We start from the raw sequence: 22241 nt of genomic DNA, 5'->3' as shown, positions 1-22241 counted from the left end.
ATTACTCAAAGCACAACATGTAACTTCTACGTGTTGATGAGTATAGCTTAGTTCTAGCCTGGCATAAAGTCTGCTAATGCTAACTGAAACTGTCAGCAATTTATGAATCCGCAGAACAAGTTTATACTGGATCTGTGCTAGGTATCGTGGGGTTTTAGAGGTTTTGGTCTTTTACCAGTGGCTACAGAGCTCTATGCACAGTGATACCAAAGCACAGCCTCAGAACCTCTGTGTAAGAGATGCTCTTCCTCTGGCTTTCTGACTCTGACAACTGCTGTCAGTGGGACTTCAAAAGCCTGGAGCTGCCCAGACCTGACAGGACCACAGACGAGTGCAGGCTGAGGCTGGTTACACAAACTTCATGCTTCAGTAAAACCTCAATCGTTGCTACTGCAAGCAGTTACAGGAAATTGTAAAATCAAGTGACACCTGTGAACAGATTCTGCACATCGCAGGCAATTCACTTATGGTACGGAGGAGTGTATGTGCTGAGTCAGAACAGCAGACATACACCAACATCATAGGTTCACAGACATATGAGTTTGTCTGTCCAGCTAAGCATGGCACAGCCTAGCACTGACTAAACAGGCGTTCCATCCTAGTATTTCAACAAATCAGCACTTCTTCAGCTCAGACTAGTATGTGGGAAAGTTAACAATCAACAAATGCAAGAGAGTAATCAGGGGAAACTTCACATTTCACTTCCAAAACACAGTTGCAGAACAAATCAAAGATGTGATTTTTCACACAGTAGATGCATGGTATCCTGCAGAAATCCTTTTCAGAGGAGCTGAGAATGAGAAGACTTTAAGGAAAACCAGTGATGTTTCTGCAAGAGAAACTTTGTGAAGGCCACTAATTTCACTTAGTGAAATCACATCCAGAACAGGGTGGTCCTTCCTGGAAACACCACAGTGCTTGGAGAGGATCAGAGCTAAGTATCACATGCTCAACTTGTTCTTGTTTTCACACAGAATCCAGCTATGATGTTCCTTCTGACTCTCTCTTGGGACCATGCCATAAAACCATGACAGACCAGGCAAAATTTCAAAGCCTTGTGGGGTAAGGAGGATGAGAGGGAGAAGAAAGCAGGAAGAAATCACACAGAATCACAGAATGACCCGGGTTGGAAGGGACCTCAAGGATCATGTAGTTCCAACCCCCCTGCCTAGCAGGGCCACCAAACATACACATTTACTAGATCAGGTTGCCCAGAGCCCTGTCCAACCTGGTCTTGAACACCTCCAGGGACGGGGCATCCACAACCCACCTGGGCAGCCTGTTCCAGGACCTAACCATTCTCCTAGTAAAGAACTTCCCGCTAACATCCAACCTAAATCTTCCCTCTTTTAACTTAAAAACCTCTCCCCTAGTCCTGCTATTGTCAGCCCTTTCGAAGAGTTTACTCCCCTCCTGGGAGTAAGTTCCCTTCAAGTATTGAAAGGCTGCAATGAGATCACCCCGCAACCTTCTCTTCCCAGGCTGAACAAACCCAACTCCCTCAGCCTGTCCTCATAGGAGAGGTGCTCCAGCCCCCTGATCATCTTTGTGGCCCTCCTCTGGACCCTTTCCAAAATCTCCATGTCTTTTTTGTACTGAGGGCTCCACACCTGGACACAGTACTCCAGATGGGGCCTCACAAGAGCAGAGTAGAGAGGGACAATCACCTCCCTATTCCTGCTGACCACCCCTCTCCTGATGGAGCCCAGGATCCCATTTGCTTTCCGGGCTGGCAGAGCGCACTGCTGGCTCATGTTAAGTTTCTCATCTATCAGGACCCCTAGGTCTTTTTCAGCCGAGCTGCTCTCAAGGACAACTCCTCCCAGCCTGTACAGGTGCCTGGGGTTCTTCCGGCCCAAGTGCAAAACCTTGCACTTTGCCGTGTTGAACCTCATTAGGTTCACCCGAGCCCAGCTTTCCAGCCTGTCAAGGTCCCTCTGAATGGCATCCATTCCCTCCACCGTATCGACTGCACCACTCAGCTTGGTGTCATCAGCAGACTTGCTGAGGGTGCACTCCATTCCCTCATCGATGTCATTAATAAAGATGTTAAAGAGCACCGGTCCCAAGACAGACCCTTGAGGGACACCGCTCGTTACCGGCCTCCACCTGGACATAGAGCCATTGACCACCACCCTCTGTCTGCGGCCTTTCAACCAATTGCTTATCCATCTAGTTGTCCACTCATCAAAACCACTTCCCTCCAATTTGGAGATGAGGATGTGATGGGGGACCATGTCAAAGGCCTTTCTACAGAGGACAAACAAGAAAAGGAGAGAGACCCATTCCTAAAAAAGAAAGGCTCAAAATGTAGAAAAAGTGGTGTCTTCAGCTCTGTGGGGGCATCCCAGGAGCTACTACGATGCTTCACCAGGAAACATGTTTGGAATCAATACTAGGATCAATGTCCTTCAAAATCTTCATCGGTGACATGAGCAGTGGGATTGAGTGCACTCTCAGCAAGTTTGTAGATGACACCAAGCCATGGGGTGCAAGATGATACATACCCAAGGGACAGGATGCCATCCAAAGAGACAGCCCAAGCAGTGAGTGCAGGAGAACCTCATGAGATTCAAGAAAGCTAAGTGCAAGGTGCGGCAGGCTAGTGGTGGCAAACCCCACTAACAGCACAAGTTAGGGGATATAATGATTGAGTACAGCCCTGACAAAAAAGGTGCTGGGGGTACTGCTGGATGGCAGCTGAATGTGAGCAAGCAAAATGCCCTCACAGAAAGGCAACTGTACCCTGGGCTGCATCAAAAGCAGAGTGACCAGCAAGTAGAAGGATGGGATCTGCCCCTCTGCTCTGTGCTGTGAGACCTCACCTGGAACACTGTATCCAGATGAAGAGTCCTCAGCACAGGAGAGACATGGACCTACTGGAGGGCATCCAGAGAAGGGCCACAAAAACAATCCAAGGGATGAAACACCTTCAGGCTGAAAGAGCTGCCAAAAACAAGCTACTGTACCTTAGCTAGTCAGATGCTGGTATGACCCAGATTCAGATCTGATTGCCAATATTTGTCAGATCACTCTACTAAGATTTTAAAGCTTACAGAGACAACAGGAAATCTCAGTGAGAAAAACAGAGGGCCTGAAGCAATCCTAGCTCCAGTTTTCTCTGTTGCTCCAGTTAGCCAGGAAACAAAGCACACATCTTGAGTCAGCAGCACTGTGTATGAACTGTTCACTTAAGAAAACATAGCCTGTGGAAGTTGCAGTATATATCCATTATTGAGTTTTAAGGATGACACATCCATTTGTAGTCTTCATTAATGAAGTGTACAGGACATCTTGAAAAGTCTGCTTAAAATTCTGCATATGTCTCCATCCTAGGCATGGGAGGATAGAGGAGTGGATAATATGCCACATGCTCTTAATGGCCAAGCACAGGCAGAACCCCATATACACCAGACACAAGGCTTCTTGGGCAGAGGCTGCCCTCAGATTTTTATAGTGGGAGTACAGCAAAATAGTAAGTTCTTCCACAATGAACTTAGATCTACCCAGATCCTTCATCACTGTTCCTGAAATCTATCAGTCTCATAAGAGATGGCAAAGATGTAAAATTAATTACATGGCTGCAAAGAACAGCAGTGTTTCAAAATACAGAGTTATGAAAAGCTGTTGGCCACCCGGGCCCTCTAAGCCACTGGATTAGAACCCTTCAGAACCCAGCACTTGGCATCCTGAAGTTACCAGCATTTGAGAAGCTCTTTCTGAAGAAGAAAGAGTTCCAGATTACACCCTGAGAAACAGAAATATAAGTGAATTGAGAATTTTCTAGCAGGAGACTCTTAGCATCTGAGACATTCACTTAGGACATAGAAAAAGGAACCAAAGCATACCATTTGATCTTCCCCAGAACCTCCATCACCATTACAAGTTAACTCTCAATTTACACAGATAGACTTACCTCATGTTACAAATCACAGACATTCTCTCTGGTATCAAATCCTATGTTTGAGGTCAGAAACCTAATTCAGGTTCAGAAATTCTTTTAACGAGTTATTTTTGACAAAACAAATGAAAAAAAATACTGGCTGCCACAACCAACTGTGACAGATCTGCACTACTCACAGCTTGCTGATACCAAAGAAAGATGCACAAGGTTACAGGTTTGATAAAATAGCTTCCAGGCTTTAATACACCAGAATTTGTACATACACGGGAAATAGAAACATTTCCAAAACAGAAACAGAAGAAACCACGTGCCTTTTGCTGGTTTTTATTTCACTCTGGGGGATTTGCCAGGACTCCCAGAACAAGCCCCAGGAACATGAAAGCTCACTGAGGTGCACCAGGCTATGGGGTGTTGGAAGGTGCCTCAGACAGGAAATCAGGCAGGTTTCAGTAGCCCCTGAGATAGTTCTGCCAGGCTGTATCCAAGTTTTTTCTGAGTAACCATTCCATTTCAATGATTCAGTAAGTTTTCAGACTTACTGAATGGAAATAAAAATTATTTATGGATAATATCTGGAATTTATAACTTAGAACCATACCTGTTCTGGTGGTCTTCTGGATTTCTTTTTAAACTTTCCATACTCTCTTTCATATTACCTATACTTCAAGCCCCTCATTCTTTCTTCCCATCTCCTGTTCCAGGATCCTGTGTCCTTCCACTGAACCCATCTTCTCCTACACACAAATTTATGAAGCCCTTGTTGTAGTTTTTACAGCACTTCTCCCAAGTTTTTTGTTTTGAGTGAAAACCCTTTCAGAGATCACAAGGATAACCTCTTACAGCATCTTCTGTACATGCTCCTTTCCTTCACTCCACAGTAGATGCAAACAGATTCCCAAGTCCTCCCCTGCCAGGGCTCCCTGACATCTCTCCCCACCTACCTGCCATGTTAAATAATCAATGCTGGCAACTGAGTATATAAGAATCATTCACTTGCCAAAGCAAATCTGTGTATGAGAGCAGCTGCTGTAGTCTAACCTGAAAGCAGCTTCCAAGAATGCACTGGGAGAGAAATGACTGCCTCTCAAACAAGCCCAACCAAAGAGCAGAAGCAAGGTACCACCATGCTCCTCCTCCTCAGATGCCATTCCAGGCTAAGTAAGGGAAGAAGAGCCAGAGAAAAATGATGACAACCTGAGAGACAAACACTCATAATAAAGGAAGCAGGAATAGTCTTCTCACAGACTGAGCCAGTATATTATTATCTCCTTTCCTCCTTAAGAACAGGCAAAAGTTTTCATGAGTCCTTCCCAGTGGCTTCCTGTTCAGCTGCTAAGTCTGGAGACTCAGAAGTCTAACTGAAAGGGGAAGAAGCAGTGGTGTATTATGTAGCTCTCCATCGTGAGATCTGCTTACTCTTTCCCTCCCCCCCTTTCTTTTTCTATTGCATTGACTCAGCAGAGCTCTAGGCCTATTTCTTTTCAACTTTTGAAGATACAAGAGCCAGATTCACTATCCTCAGAACAGCACTTCTGATTAAGCCAAAAAACTAAACGTAGGTGTGTTTGCTCATGGGCAAATTGTTTACAACACACTCATCTTCTCTGGATCAGTGGAAAGAAGGAGCGGCAAATCTGAATTCTAATTTGAAATGAGCAAGCAGCACAATGGGTACACTGCTCTCACCTTAACAAGACAGACAGAAAAGACAAAACAACCAATCTTTCATTGCATGACAAACGTGTTGTGGCATCACCCGTCCCTCTGCCTACAGAATAGTCTCCTAGAAAAAAAAAAGCGAAACAGAAAGAGAGATACTCACGCATGTCACCAATGGCTCCTTTCGTGACATTAGTGGCTTTCCTTACTGTCACGGTGAATATGTGTGAGTACTGGTGTTCCACCTAAGAAGTCAGAGAGTTAAATGTGATTAAACTCCAGAACCAAAAAGCAGCTATTAAAATCACCTTTCACTTCATCTGAGAACTGAAAGAAAGAAAGAAATTCCCACATCAAAACATAAAAGAAAAAGAAGAATACATACTGGATAGAGCATCATAAAGCTGAACTGCACCCTGTAGCTTTACTGAAAGGTCAGACCTTATACTGGGGTTGCTTGATTTTCCTGCAGCCACACCTACTGATCTCAGTGAATAATACTCCTCCTCTACAGAATCTGCTTTAAGGCATTTAGTCAGTCAAGGACAACCCGGTTTGATAAGAAGAAAATAGTGGGGGGTACTATTTTACCATGCACTCACGTTTATAATTACTTCCCTCCAGTAAAAATGAGTGGGGGGGGGGGGGAGGGGGATTAAAAAAAACAGTAATTAAATCAGTAAAACAGTATAGCTTTTAGTACACAACAACACTCAAAGCACAAGTGTTCCCAGCACAGTGGAGTAAACGTGCAAAGCAAGCTGTTACAATGACCATAAGCAAACTGCACACAGTTTTTGGAGCTTCCTGTTTCCTGCAAAGACCGAGCAACAGCAGGAGCCTTTCTAAGAGCAGCATGAACACAAGTCCCAAATGAAATAGGGAAGTAGAAGAGGATGTAAAATTAAGAAACAAAAGTAAAAACCTCAATGGGAAGAGCTCCCATCTACTTCTAATTATCTATGTAGTCACAATTTTGACCAACCCACTGAATGCTGCTGAGCACCATCCCGGTGCCACCAGGTGCCAAGGCTTTCCTTCCACACGAAGGGCTCGAGGGCATGCAGGCAACAAGCAGCCTGCAGCCAGGAGCAGGGCATACCAACTGCTCCCAGCACTACACCTACACTGCCTGCTTGGTGCCCAGCCTTACCTTGGCTGCCTACACACCCAGTACAACTCAGTCTCCTGGCAAGAAACACAGGCACCTCCTCAGCCCTGAGCTCTTCTGTGCAGAGAGCACCATGTCCCAGCTGCTGGGCTCTGCAGCCCCAGGCACGGAGACTGCACATGGGCCTGCACAACTCCCGGGATCCCAGGTGCTCCCCTGCCATCCACACTGACACACCTGTGCCCCAGGTCTCGACCTGGGGTATTCTTGCTTTCAGCATCCGCCAGCTTTGTGAAATATATTCAGATAAACACTGCTTGTGAATCATTAAAACCAGAGCAACTAACCAGATTATCTTGCAAGGGTTTCCAATCGGAATTAAAAGAGGAACTATGGATATCAGGAAATTCCTTGAAGCTTGTTTAAAATGACAGACAGTACCTCTGACAAGGAACGTGTCCATTCAAGCTGTATCTGGTGCTTTCCTGCTATGTTTTCTTCTGGACACATTAAAATAAATAAATAACACATCTTTTTTAAAGGAATAAGCTGAAGAGTCAAAAAAAAAAAAAAACAAAAAAAAAAACAAACCCACAAAAAACTTACATGCAGACAGCCCAGTAACTTCAAAATACCCACATGATGTACTGCAACTTGCATGAGCTGCATGAATGGTAAAGAGGATGGAACCTCTCCCTGAATGCACTTTCCACAAGAGCAGAGAAAAAGGGGGTTGGTGGATAGCTGGGACTGCTGTGAGCTATGTGGGGCTGCCCCAGCTCTGTCATTTATGTGCTTTTGTGAATTTCCAGATGCTCTCAATCTCCAGAAAGCAGCTTCTCCCATCGGCCCATTTCCCGTTCACTTTATGAGCGCTCAGGACTGTTTTATTGGTGTGTGCCACGTCCACATGCATGTCAGACTGCTGAAGGTTTCACAACACGGTGTTGGCCCAATGTTTGCTCACACAAACTGGTGTCGTTGCTTTGTTATACACAACCTTATAATTAAAAAGAAATGTCCAAAGTGCAAACACATCGCCCTTCCCCTTGTTCTGTTAGGTAAGATCCTGTCCTCGCTTGAGACTTTGAACCAGCATTTAGCACTGAGCATTTAGCAACAAAGAGGAGGATCAAACTGTCATTAAGTTACAAGTACAGGACATCTGAGTGCTGGATTTAGTTCTCAGCTGCCGTGTGTAACTCAAGTGCAGTTCTGGTGCCCCACAGTGCTGTAAAGGTGCTCCCTTACAGACAGCACCTCTGGAAGGCAGCCTGCCTGCACCTTGGTCCTACTCATCTAACTAACTGTTAAATCACAGAACAACCGGATTGGAAAGGGACTTTCAGCCCCAGCCCCTGCCACAGGCTGGCTGCCCCCACCAGAGTGGGTTGCAAACTGTTAACTGAGGCATAACGTTTGGTACCCTCCAAAATGAATGTGCACATAACAATGACAAAACAACATAAAAACATTATCTTCATGCCCCACACCTCACCCAAAATAATGCAGTGAGGTTTATAATTATAGAGTTATTAATACCTGGCTATAATCACATGCTTAGGAGAATTTTGCAACAGCACAGTACTAAAATAAACTATCTCCCTCTTAGAAAAATGTACACAAGGAAACACAGGAAGCTCGAAAGTTCAGTTCTTTTCTTATCCCAAAATAAATGTTTTCAATGCAACTCAGCGCAATTGGAAATTAAGACTTTTTCCACTTTGGATCCTGTTTCTAAGAGTAATAAATATCCACATCAACAGCTAGCACATCTTTGGGGATCATTCCTTTGTTGGCTTTTGGAAAGACCAACCTCTAGAAGTGAGAAGCCCTGAAAATACAGCATATTGACTCTGAATGCCCTTGTAAATCCAGCCCTTAATAATTTAGACGACAAAGATTCATTTTCAAGTGATTTATGTTTGTCTTAAGTCTTGATAAAAATCTGTACATTGTCAACTTCTCAATTACTCTTGAAAAAAACAAGACTGCATATAAATCACTTAAACATTGCAACACCGAGTGGAGCAACATCTGTGTACCTTTAGAAACACAGGTTGGGTTAAAATTTCAGAAGCTCCCAGAACTCAAAAGCCTAAATACCCTCTCCTGTTGAGGCCTGGCTTTAAGTATTTGTTTCACTTTATTTACTCTTTCTCTATAAATAGGGAGAAGGAAGAAGTTAAAATACAAATGACCTTCAATTTGCCTCCTCCAAAGATGGGTTTTCTGAATGAAGGACACTCCCACGGACAGCACTTGCTCTCTCCTCATTCCCTTGTTTGATCTCCCCCTCTGAGATACAAGCACAAGGTTTTCCAAGTATGCTGAGCATCCACTGTTCAGTATCTCCTGCCCTCACACAACTCTCAATCTGTTTGGTTAAAACCCACTTCTTCCTTCTTCCTTTCTCTTCCACCTTTAGCTGTTCTCCCCATAAAATTTCCCTTGTTATCCGAGTCCCTTTAATTTTCACCTATTGTTGCATTCATATTTGCATAAAGCCATTACTTTCCCATCACAGATGATGCTCTAAAAATCTTCTGTAAGACAGACGGGTTTTGCCTATGAACTTCCCACACTTACAAAGAAAGCAAGGAATTTGCATGTACTGAATACAGCATTTTTCATCCTCCAGAATGCTGAGTCACGAAATGTAACTCAATCTGGAGAAACACACAAAACACAAACCAGGAAGGTCTGGTATACGTTGTGTAATAAGGGCTTACTGCTTGCCAACTTCCTCAGCTTCAATGCTGACAGTTAGGTTGGACAGAGGAAAATGTTGGCCTATCTTCTTAAATAACGGATTTCCATGAAGATCACACTCTGCTTTTACACAGATGTCACAAATTAAGACAGTTCTGCGTGCAAATCTTGAAATAACTTCATTCATTATTTTAGCATTTAACCTCAATAACAATTTAACAAGGTGCATTAAGTTGCAGCTATTTATTCATCTGACAGTATCTCTGGTGCAGTCAGATCTACCCATACCTGCAGTGACTTTGTGAATGCCCGCTTTCATTCTCTCGGCTTTCATAAAGCAGAGAAGGGAGAAGATAAAGAGAGGAGAAAACACACGGTATTTAGCAGGACTTTGGAAAATGATGATTTCTGAGTCTTTTAATGTCAGCTGTTATTAAAAACACATTGTTTCTGCCTGCTGCCCTAGATGTTCCAATTTTAGTGCAACTTTCCTTGCAATTTAAATTCATATGAAAAGGAAAAGAAGAAAGTCTCTTGCATTAACAGTGTTCCTGTAACAACATTCCATAATTAGAATTCGGCACTAAGGATAGAGGATTAAAATTACTTATGCTTCTAAAGCTGTGTCCTCCTCACTACAGTGTCATAACAAATCTTTTAAGTGCTTCCATAGAGGTGCAGAGCAGAGCAAACATTCCATCCAGGAGAGGGCACTAACACGGAAAGGAATAAGTTCAGGTATTGTTTTGAACGCTGTTAAATACAGGCATCAATGACCCTGAAGCTTGTCTGTACAGTGGTCTTCACAGAGCTACAGATCAAGTACAACATGGCTTTCACATCTGTAGGCTGCTAACTCATATAAAGAATGTGACTGTGTAGGGTGGAAACCACAAAACCGATAAGAGATCATTTCAAGGAAGCACACATTCCATTTTTAGTAATGTAAAAAGTTCGACTTCATGACAAGTGTATGGTAACTATCTTTGAGTATGTATCTCATTTCCTGCCAGGAGATTGTTACAAAAACGTGCTGATAGGAATAGACTGGCCTGCTCCAAGATTTTGGTTGGGACGGAAACGATGATCTTTATTCTGGAAAGTTGTTCAAACAGAGACACATGAGAGCACACACTACAGCCAGAAGCCCATGTCCAGCCATCTTCTGAGCCATCCTGCTGCCTTTTACCACACAGCAGGCAGTGCTGCTCCCATTTCCCATTTCACCCCCTAGCTCCTACTTCTCCACTGACACAGCCCGTGCTCACGTGGTTCTGCACTTCCCTTGGGCCAGCTCTGACAACACACAACTGAGCTTTTGCACTGAACTAGTTTCCTCCCAGTTCAGCAAGGTCAGGACTTGCTTATAAGCTGCAATGGAGGGTGCAGGGAGAACACTGGGAGGCTATGGGGAGAATGGAGCACAGTGGCATCAATATGTTGTTGAGTGGCACAGGTCGTCTCACCGATCTTTACCTGGAGCCTACAGGCTGTATACTTAAGAGTCTCTGAACAATCATCACTGACAGACACTTTTCTAGGACCTGTGCATCCAAAACAGCCAATTCACCTCTCTACCCACTTTCACGGGAAGGGGAAAATGTGACTCAGTATATAGAATAGTACAGAAAAATTGTATTGGAAAGGAAAAAGATAGTAATGCAGGGTGTTACTTCCGTAGGAGACAGTTCTGACTGCCCATCAGTTATGAGAAAACAGCCAAATACAAGCACTTTGATGAAACACATCAAACAGGCAGTTCCCTCAGAACACCATCATGACACCACACCCATTAGTTCAGGTAGGACCCTGTACTCTGCTGCAACTTATACTGAAATCACTCCCCAATACACTGCCTGCTTTAGAGAAGCTGACTGTCTTTCATATTTCATTCAAACAAGTTTCTTCATAAATTTGCTCTAGTCACACTTAACATTACTTAAACAAATGTAAGGTAATTATAATGCAGCGTGTGTCTTCAGAATAAGTTATTACAGAATACAAGACAGTACACAAGAAATCACATACAGAAGATCCATAGCTACTTACCACAATGTGTTGATAAGGATCTATGAAGGACATCTCTGTCTCAACTTTTATTCAAGACAACTGCCAAACGTCTCGTGCAGTTCCACACCAAAGAGGCTTTTCAGTCATCCAAAGCAGAATTCAGTATGACCTCTAATTATTAAATAACAAAAAATGAAAGTCAAATATCAGACTCTTTATGTTCCTTTTAAATAGTGTGTTGCAACAGAACAAATGAGTTCCTTCATTTTAAAAAAGGTTCCCACAGTTCATTAGTTAAGCAAAATCTTAACTTCATACATGCCATGGAAGTGTACCTACTTGCATGAACTAGAGAAATTTCTTGTACTTATTTGTTCTTCTTCAGCATAAGAGCATAAAAAAAGTATCTTGAATTCCAGACATCCAAGTGCTTCTGTCAGTTCTACAGATAAACAAAAGACAGTTTAAGCTCCACACACTACAATGCTAGGAAGTAACAAAAATCGCTGTTTCATTAATTGCCTTTTTATTGTAATGATCCATTCTGTGTTCCTGTAGTTTACCTGCACACAATTGCGCTCACACAGTCAGGGCACACAGAGCTGAAGCTCCTCTTTGTGTTCCCTCCTCTCACACTATGATGCACAAGGCTACGACCTGCACTCACCAAGCTGCCAAACTCGGACTAACAGGCTCAGGCATGGCAGGCAGCATCCTGCCTCACACAGCTCTGGGTGCTACCAGCCCAGGGTGGCTTATCAAGTTGCTTTCGCTACGTGATAAACCAACAGCAGCAGTGCCCTCTGTACAGCTGCAGAGGCGGTTCCAGCAGAGCAGTGTCCTCAGCCCTGAGCAGCCAGCGGCCTGCAGAGATACACAGGTGGGCAGGCTGGGAATGAGAAGGAACAAAGCACTACTTGGGAGGACTGGTCTCAAGGAAAAGCTGCCTTACCTTCCATTTCAAAAGGACAGGATAAGCCCTAAAGAACAATGGCTGACATAATTCCCAGAAAAGTCACTCTGAAGCAACTTTGTGAATGCTTTTCCATAAAACTTGTAGTAATTAGAATATACTGCATCCATTCTTCGATCCTTTCAGCTCCAACAGGAGCTGGAGGCTAGAAATAGCACTGGCTTTATTAACTTAATCGCAGTCTAAGGAAGTCTGAATAAAAACTTCACTGCGCCTTTAACGCACAGTTTTCATCCAAAGCAGCTCAGTGTCAGGGTATGAGGAATAAGTCACCTTCCTTACATGGAGCAGAACAGCACCTCAGACTTAAAGGAAGCTCCCTAACCCAAAAATGGCCTACTGCAACACTGTTTCACCCTACTGCGATCACAACTGCAAGGACTGTTTCTTATTAAAATGATTTCAGCCAAGTTCAGCAACGCTATAAGCAGGCAGATGGGAACGAAGCGTTTGCAAACGTATCATGTAGTTGATTTGCCACAGTCAAGTTTACTCTGGCTGACATCCTAGTTAAAGAAGGATGCTGGAATCTTGATAAACAAGTTGTGCTGTATCAGTTGCACAGGAATCAGGAAAAAGGAACAGTGAGAAATACCCAGTCATTGTGATGCTGAAGGAATCTATAAGTCAATAAAACTGAAAACATGCCTTTTCCCCAAGCGCACAATGAAACCTCCAGCAGGTTACCACAATCGTTTTGGGAGGATCCACCAGGCACTGGCGGTGGCTGCTGCCTGCAAGCTGAAAGGCTTGTCCTGAAGGCAGGGATCCAGCTCCCCAGATCATTACTCTGCTGTTCATCTGCCTTAGACATGAGATCATCCTTGCTGCTTCTACAACCCCCTGCCTCATTTATTTCAACATCTGGAGGAAACATGTTTGGGATCCTACAAACAACAGCCTCTTTGAGTACCGCGCAACAATGACTCCCCAAGTGTCATCTGTCCTCCATGTCGAATGAGGCAAGGATCATGCAAACAGACAAATATGCAATCACGTAATTAGCAGCTCTATCAAAAACACAGACACACAAGACTTCAGATCAGGAAAAAAAAAAAAAAAATTGATCTTTAAAAAATGAGAAAAAAACAGCCATGAGTACGTAGGGCCTGATGCAATACACAAGTGGGAAAACAAACACAGCATCTTGAACAGACCACCGTTTAGCATGACCATACAAAAGAGACAGCTTTCTGTTCAGCTCCCAAGTCTCACTTGCACTCAAAAATTAACTATTTTGTCGGCACAAGGGCAATTGTTAAGCACAGTTTCAGACATTGACAGTAACACGGTACTAATACAGGACAGGTGCTGTCCTGTTTAAAACAAGACTTTCTTGAACTTTTTCTTGAACATTTTCACATGAGATAATGAAGTGAAAAGGATAAAGGGAAGCAACAGTGAAGATCAACAATAAACAGAGCCCTTCCCCAAAAAGAAGTTGACACACACACAGATCATTACTGGAAGTGCTTTACATCTCAGTGTTGATCCAGTAACACTGCTTACCGCTACCTCACAGTTGTGCAGAATGAAACACAGGAAGAATAACGAGGTTTTCCTACTCCATGCTGAGTGTTGCGTTACTGCACAGACAGACCCACTGAGAAGAAAATAACCTCCAAAAATGAGTAAAGTATAACACAGTATAAATACCACCACCACAGTAAGTCTCCAAGATTCAAAGACAATCACAAAGGGACGCCATTTATATCAAGTTGAAAAATTCTCTTTAAAAATCAAAGACACAAGTATAAGACAGTGAATAAGTGTGACTCGCTAATACAGTCATTAATGCTCATTAATGATATGATAAAGGTACCAGAAAAACCTCGATACTGTCTCAGGGTTTTGGTATGAATGTCACCATCCGCTTTTATCAGATCAGACAGTAGAATTTTATTTGGTTACAGATTGATCTTGTGATTGTACAGTAGAAATAAATAATCTGTTTCTACATGATTTAGTCAAGCATCCTGGAAAATCACTGAAACGTTATTTCTTAATTTAGGTCTTCCCACACAAGAAAGGATTACCGTTTACTCTCTGCAGGGCACTCATCACTCGGTTTTCATCACAAGTAAAAAATTATATGCTTCAACATTTAACGAGCATTCTTCCCATGCCTTGCTGAGAGCATGGGTGGAAGGAAAGATCCTGAGCAGTAAAGCGAAAAGCTTGACCTCTGTGCCACATTTTTGGAGGATGCCGTGGGGCAAAGTTTGGAAAGGAAGTTGACTGAGGAAAAGATTTTAAGATTGGGAAACCACATCTGACTTCCTGCTAGAGAGGACAGAGATGAAAGGATTGTGAATCTCTTTGAAAGATAACCTGTTGGTCTACAAGCAATTACTGACACTACAGGTAGCACCGAGAGCAAGAGCTCCTCTCAGTGCAAGAGAGATACCAAGCACACCAGAAGGGCTGAAACTCCAGAAACTTCTCCACAGACTTCAGTGAGGTAAATTTACACCTTATCTAGTGCTGGAGGCTACTTGAGAAGACTTGAGTGAGGATGGCTGAACCGCTGTCAGGCCAGTTCTCTAGGTACAAGCTGACCAGCATCTCCCAGAGATCTCCAAGCTACAGCAACCTCCTGTAACAGGAGACAGAACGATGAGTCAGGGGGAAGTAGACACACTCCCGTAACCAACTTAATTGGGCTGGGCTTAACCCAGCTGAAAAACTCGCTATGTTCAGCAAGTAAATACCTAACGAACAAATACTCACTAGGCTGGAAACACTTCTGCCTAAATACCTGACACACATTACACAGTAGTCGTAGGAGTTCCCAGTACATTTCCTCTCCAGCCAAATATTGCATTTTCACCATGGTCACTAACTACAGGCCTGAAAGGAAGAGGTGACTGATTCAGTGCATTCTGATTTATCCTACAATTATACCACTTACACAAGGAAGGGTTAATGAGAAACACACACTGCAACGGTTCACAAGAGGTTACAAAAAGAGCCATGTCATCATATGTGATTTTACTATACATCCAACTCACTGAGAAGTCAGAAAATGGAACAGAACTGGATCTTCCCAGAAGAACTTAAGGAATGAATTCAGATCTGAAAATGAAAGACCATCTTAATACCTTTACGCAACTTTTCTCCAGTGCTAAATATTTTAGTCCCAGTGAAATAACAAACAAAAAACAGAACTCAGCCCTGAATATAACTAATTTCAGCTGATGGAAGCCAAGGAAAGAGAAATCCCTGTCTTTTCCTGCATATAGCCAAGTCACAAATTGCTTAACCCATTTCAAGGGGATCATCTATGCAGACTATCTGTTATGTGAGCATTACAGTTCAAAGGAAGTGAGATTTAAAATTAACTGTTATATAACTCAATTGCAATACTGGAAAACCTGGACAGATTCGTTTTGTTGACTATAACCTATTAAAACTCACATGGGAAGGAAAGAAAAAACAACAAAACAAGATTCAACATTTAGCTTCCATCTGGATCTTGAAGAAAATTTTCTATTTCTCTCCATTTTCCCTTGCTGAGAGCTGTCGTTTGCCAGAATGCCCAGGACCTGTCTGTAAGAAGTGCTGCAGCAATAACTACTGCTGAACATTCTACAGGTGGAGCACTAGATTTAGAATCCAGGTATATCAACCCAAGTCCTTCACTCAGCCTTCGTGATGACAGTGATGTCATTGTACATGTAAATGCTTCTGTCCAATGCCTCTTAAAAATTCATTAGAATTATGAACTACAATAATGAATTACAGTTTGGTTCTTACATATCTTTAATCTTTCTACACCTTCATTCTTCTACCTTTCTGTAAAATAGGGATGGTTCAATTTCAATCTTAAAACATTATTCTCATGTTCTCCATAAGTTTTTACAGTTTAAATTGGGGAAGAGTTTGTCTGCTGCACTGCAGGCCAAGCACTGCAATGCTCTCAGGTTTCAATTGCAAAGGAAAGTGCCTCTGCACTACAGATATGCATCAGTTACACACAAAAGAACAACTGCAATAATAGCGAAAAATGCAAATTGCTAGTGAAATTAACAGCTGGCTTCTGTCATGGTCAAACGTCAGCAACAAAACAAATACAGCTGAAAGTCAGGCAAACACTTCCTTTTAAACTCCTTTTTGCATCCAGTCTTCCAAACTGTTGGCTTTTTTCCCCATCAGTTTCCTGGCACTAGAGTGTAACAAACTGCACGCAGCCCACAAGGCAGGCTGGTGCCCCACTGGCACGGCCTGACTGGAGCAGAAGCAAGGTGCACTTCGTCAGCACCACTCAGCACGGCCGTACATGACTCAACGTTACAACTGTCATGCCCTGGCTTTGGACTATTTATTGAAAACACAAGCTCTGGCCACTGTCTGCAATAAAGGGGACAATTGTGTGGCATTTCCTCTGGTCTGCATGGTGATCATGTTAAAAGCATGACAAAGTAGTTGGGGCCCGATGGGTGTGCCCTCACGGAAATTGGTCAGGACTTTCTAGTAAAAGTACTTATGAATAAACTTCTGATGACGAGATTTCTCAGTGGCTTTTAAACTACGTGAGTAAAATCTATATGGAAATGTTTTATGATTTTTGCCAAGCTGGAGTCTGAATATTGCAGGTCTTGCATATGAACAAATACACTGAGGCATCCCTGCTTCATATGCTGTAGTCTTAAGGAAACAGACAAGGTGGCAGGTGAATTTGTACTGTGAAAGATCTCTGGCTCTTTTCAGTAGTTTTATAAGTAAACAACTGAAACAGAAAATGTACCAACATCCGTGTTACTGATCTGCACCTGGCACATGGCTGTCACACAAAACAGAACAACACAAGTCAAAGCACGCCTGACCCCATGCAGCTCAAAATCTGGGCAGTTACCAAAGGAACACCCGACTTACTAGCTGATCTGAAGCCAGAGTTACATCAGCAGTGCAAAATCATGAACTCATTCATCCTGGAAAAGACCGCAAAGATCATCTAGTCCAACTGTCGACCAACCACCACCTTGCCCACTAATCCCCGTCCTTATGTGCCACATCTTCGCGTTTCTCTAACACTTCCAAGGATGGCAACACTGTCACCTCTACAGGCAGCCTGTTCCAGTGAATTGCCACTTCTCTTCAGAATAAGCTTTTCCCAGTATCCAAGTGAACATCCCCTGGAAGAACTTAAGGCCATTACCTCACATCCTAACGCTGTTATGTGTGAGAAGAGGCTGACCCACACCTCAAGACAACCTCCTTTCAGGGAGCAGTAGAGAGTGATAAGGTCTTCCCTGACACTCCTCTTAACCAAAGTAACTATTGACTCCGAAGTTTTGCTTTTCCATGCACACTGAAAGGAGCCTGCCCCACAGCCCCACTTGCTGCACACACATCTTCCTCCTGGGCAGCTGCGCAAAGGAGCGGTACGTCCTTCCACCCTTCCTCAGCTTCCTCTTTCTGCTCCATGTCCCTCAGGGCTCTGAGGCTCCTTCCATTCCCCAGTCATTTACCACTTTCTCTTCTATCTCCCTCCCAGGGCTCTAGCAGCTGCAGAACTGCTTCCATTTTTTGCTCCACCACTTCCACCAAGCTCAGAGGAACAACACTAAGAATGCTGATTTAAGAAGAAAGTTTTGAACTGGACTATGTTTGCTTCACTTTTAGACAACAATCACAAGCGCTGTCACGAACAATGTAGCCAAATGTCGAATGGCTGAGAAGGAGATTGTAAGCCACCCTGAACGTGTGCACACCATCATCAAACAGGGCTTTGCATACAGGTCAGAACTAAAAATAGCATTTTGATTTCATACAGGTACTGGAAAGTTTCCTGTTCATCACAAGCCATCATGAGATATGCCAGGCCTTACTGCAATTTGATTCTACCACTACTAAGAGGTTAGCAATGCCAGTGGTTTCATAACAGAAATAGGGAACTACCAGAGGAGCACTAACTGCTAGGTACCCAGACCTTAAATGGGACTGGCCTACAGGAATGCGGGACAGCCTAATTCACTGAGGAGCCACAGATGATGACTAAAGAAAAATAATCACGAGCAATCAAACTCAAGAAGAAACCGAAGTTACATATCTTCTTGTTAAAACTGCTTTGCAAAATCAGGGACATGAGAGGGACTTTCTTGTTTTTCCTCTGATGCATCAAGACTGGTCAGTCAGAGAAAGTTCAGCAGAGTTTTGCATGAACTATGACTATGCTCTTACAAATTTGCCTAAACTACTCATTCACTGTTTTCTTAAGACACCAGAGACTTAGAACCTCCCTCACTAACTCAGCTCTCTGCGCATCAAAGCTGTCTGTTGTGCCTACATTGTACTGAGATGATAGCTACAAAGTACACAACAGAGGCATGAACACAGCAAAGATGTTTAAGCACTTTGCTCAGCAAAGAAGTTTTTGGTTAAAAAATGTCAACTTGCCAAAGCTAGAAGCTATCATTACCAGATCAGTTTTGGTAATGCTCTTTTTGGCAAGAGAGCACCACATGTAAGTCTCCCCGCAGCCATCGGTTATGGACATGGAACAATGCCAAGAACTGATGGTCCCACAGCCAACCAAACCGCATACAAGAACTCCAGGGACAGGTTTTTCAGCAGAACCCTTTGGCAAAGATCCTGGGCGCTGCCCTCACCCCCCCACACCAAGTTGGCAGCCAACAGTTCTCCTCAGCTTCCTTCAGAAGCACCTCTCTGTGCCACCGCTGACCACAGACACACCTGCGCACCATAGGGAAAAGCCAAACTTGGTTCAGCTCTGCCTCCTTTTTTCCTCCACTAGTAAATGCGAAGGAAGTTTTGCAAGCAACAAAACCTGTTTTCCTTTATTTCAGCCATATCAAACATCTTTTTCAAGCGTTCCAATATTTCAGTTTCTAAGTCACAAGAGAATCTCAGTAACACTCAAAACAAAAAACAGTAATAAAAAGAGAAAGCCACATGTTGGTATAACAGTACGGATCCAAAATTGACTTTAACCAGGATGAAGTTACTTTGTTTTGTATCAGAAAAAATTCCTTATAAAAATGAAATCTAGGCTCACTTGGCCACAGGAGAGTTGAAGATCTCTCTAAGCTCATAAATCTAGAATCCTTGGACCAAAAGGAATCCAAGTATGAAAAACAAAATTACTGTGGCAGTATGTCCCAGCCAAGTCCAATTGGTCAGTTACCAAGGTCTGTGCGAGCATGTGCATTTCAAAGTGGAAAATGCCAGAAATGCAAGGGATGGGCAGATGTCTGCCATTAGAAAATAACTTTCCAGGTCTCCTGTCAGTCTTGCCAGCACACACAGCACACCAGCAGCCCACACAAACCCTGCTCTGCCTGGCAAAAAAAACACAAGACTGCAAGTATCCTCAGTGAACACACTGCACAAACCCAGAGAAACAAACCAGGTGTGAGTCAAGTGAGGGTTTGCTTTCTTGAATCCTCTCTTTAGATGCTGTACAAGCTATTCTCATTTATCTCCAAGTTTTCCACCAGTGTTGCTCTTGACCCATAGTTGTTTGCTCATGTGAGGAAGAAGCATTTCTTCACATATCAAGATGGCCTTTATCAAAATACAAAGGGGCAGTGCTTGTAGCCTAATGGTTAGAAATTCATCGACTCACTTTGATTACGAGGAGAAAGGATCCAAACAAAACAGAATGAGAATGGCTGGCTTCATATTACATGGCAATTGTCTAGGTCGTCATTATTCCAGATGTTAATTTATACAGGCATTCATACCCATAAGTCTTTTAAGAACAGAAGTGTGTCAAAAGCCATCACCTTAGGAATTCTCCATTGTGGATTGTTAAGGGACGGCACGCAGGAGTACCAGCCAGAAGTGTTCTAATTAGTAGCATTCCAAGGGTCCGTAGAGACACCTTTCCCTAGAAGTACCTTAGGTTCCACATGTTTTCTCCAGCAGGATGGCAACATTACACAGCAGCTGCTGATTCTGCATACACTTTTGCATGTCGAGGCCAGCAGCACAATGTCCCTCACAGAGCATGCAAAGCAATGGCTTGGGTCATGGCGAGAGTTTCTCCATGTCTGGCAGAAGTCACACAGGAGTGTTGTTTGCTTTCTCACCAAAGTTAAGGCCAAAGCCAAACATTCTATTGAGGGCATTTGTTTTTACTGCACAACTGACAACACATTAAGTTAAATGAATGAGAAATACAGTTCTAATAGTGAAGTCCCATTCACCATCTCTATCCTGGAGACACATACAGCCACAGCATACATACAAAACAAACAAACAAAACAAAACCACCTCATCAGGCTTTCCAAAAGCCACATCTTTCTTTTAACAGCCTGGCAAACTCAGTTAGCCATGGGGAATGGCACAGCCCACACAACTGCACCCACCACTCCGCTGATCCCGTATCCATAGGTGCAGCATCCCACTTCTTAGTGTTGTCTGCCATCCACACCTTCCAAAACACAATCTTCCAAGGGCTATGATGGTCACTTCTTAAATAAATGCACAATCTTAAGATCTGTGTCTGTGTGTGTGCATATAAATATGTATACACACAACGATCGGAAAGCTGTGTATGCAAGGATTAATTTATATATATACAAACACATATTTAAATGTTAACAAATCATTGTGTTCATATATATAAGTCTACTCAAACTGTAGCTGACAATATAAGCACAGTTAGATATTACTCATAGGAAAACAAATAAAAGTTTCAGCATTTTATGCTGAGATCATTTAACGAAAATATGAGATAAATATCAGCTTGAATTTGATGGGTCCGTTATCAGTTAACCACAGAAACACACAAATACAACAGAGTCAAGTTCAGAGTCAGTACAGCTCTGAACTTCCATACGTGAAAGCTAAGTTTCTCCTTCATTAATCTGTGCTTTTAGGGATGAGAGCTACAGCAATTATAGAAGAGAGGTAAAAAATGTGCTTTCACCATCACAAGATGGTGAAAAATAACAATAAGCAGCATTTATTAGTAATTAATATAAATGTCTGCCCAACTAGTTTTGTTACCCAACAGATAAAGAAGCACGACATTCTTAGCTCTTAGTCACAGCATGCAGCACTACCATCCATTCCAAGGAGCCTGTACATCAAAACTGAGAAACAAGAGCTTTCCTGCAGCACTGTGTGGGCTGCACAAGACTCCCCTCACCTAACTCCAAATGCCCGCCATGCGCAGGTGTTCACCTGTCTTCAGCCCACAGGGAGAAGCGTGAACTCATGGCACATAACTTGTGTGGATAGCTGCTTTTGGATTACACTAATTTTACCCTGGGATTGCATTTGCTTCCCCCAGGGATTGCCTGGAGAGCCTGGACATCTCACTCACATATCAGCTCCCTCATCTGTTTGCCTTCATTGCAATGCATGAAGCCAGCATAGGCAGACGGGCTCCCACTGCTGACAGCTGCTGGGATCCAGCAGGAAATGTATGGCACGTGCACACAGCCCATACAGGACAGCTCCATCCTTACCAGCGCTTTCCTCTTACCAACACCATAGCCTTATTTTTATAGAAAACATCTCATGGAATGCAGTACCCATAAGATGAATGACTCGCTGTCTTTCTAAGCAAAGTCAAGCAGCACTTCTGCAGCATCACTACAACCCTTTTCATTCATAGCACTCAAGCTGAAGCTTAAATGTTGGTTAATTACTGCAACTTTCCCCACAAGTGAGTAAGGATGAATTGTTTTGGGCCAATACAGACAATGATACACAATATAGCTAACATATGTAATAAAACTTTTTTGGTTTTTGTATTTTTATTGAAACATTAAAGAAAGGGCAACAAAAACATAAGAGCAGCGGGTCGGCCATGTGTGACATACAGCTCCTTGCTGCTGTTTGCCCCGGCCTTGCAGAGCACTGTCCATGCCTTCGAGCCCACCTCCCACCCCTGCACC

At 43.2% G+C, this 22241-nt stretch overlaps 1 protein-coding gene across 2 annotated transcripts in view; it reads right to left on the bottom strand.

The window, feature by feature from the left end:
* The window catches only part of PLA2G4A (phospholipase A2 group IVA), a 77286-nt gene that overhangs the window by 52646 nt on the left and 2399 nt on the right, over positions 1 to 22241 (bottom strand). For both annotated transcript variants that reach the window (XM_085510841.1, XM_085510842.1), the window contains exons 2-4: positions 11736 to 11838; positions 11436 to 11567; positions 5727 to 5808 (exon numbers count right to left, since the gene is read on the bottom strand). In XM_085510841.1, coding sequence (XP_085366967.1) covers positions 5727 to 5808; positions 11436 to 11468 — 115 coding nt within the window. In that variant the 5' untranslated portion in view covers positions 11469 to 11567; positions 11736 to 11838. The remainder of the gene's footprint in view (positions 1 to 5726; positions 5809 to 11435; positions 11568 to 11735; positions 11839 to 22241) is intronic.

The sequence above is a fragment of the Coturnix japonica genome, chromosome 11 (assembly GCF_054131305.1).
Source record: "Coturnix japonica strain WE chromosome 11, WE-NBRP24, whole genome shotgun sequence".
NCBI classification, from domain to species: Eukaryota; Metazoa; Chordata; class Aves; order Galliformes; family Phasianidae; genus Coturnix; species Coturnix japonica.
This window is presented reverse-complemented; position numbering and strand designations above follow the sequence as displayed.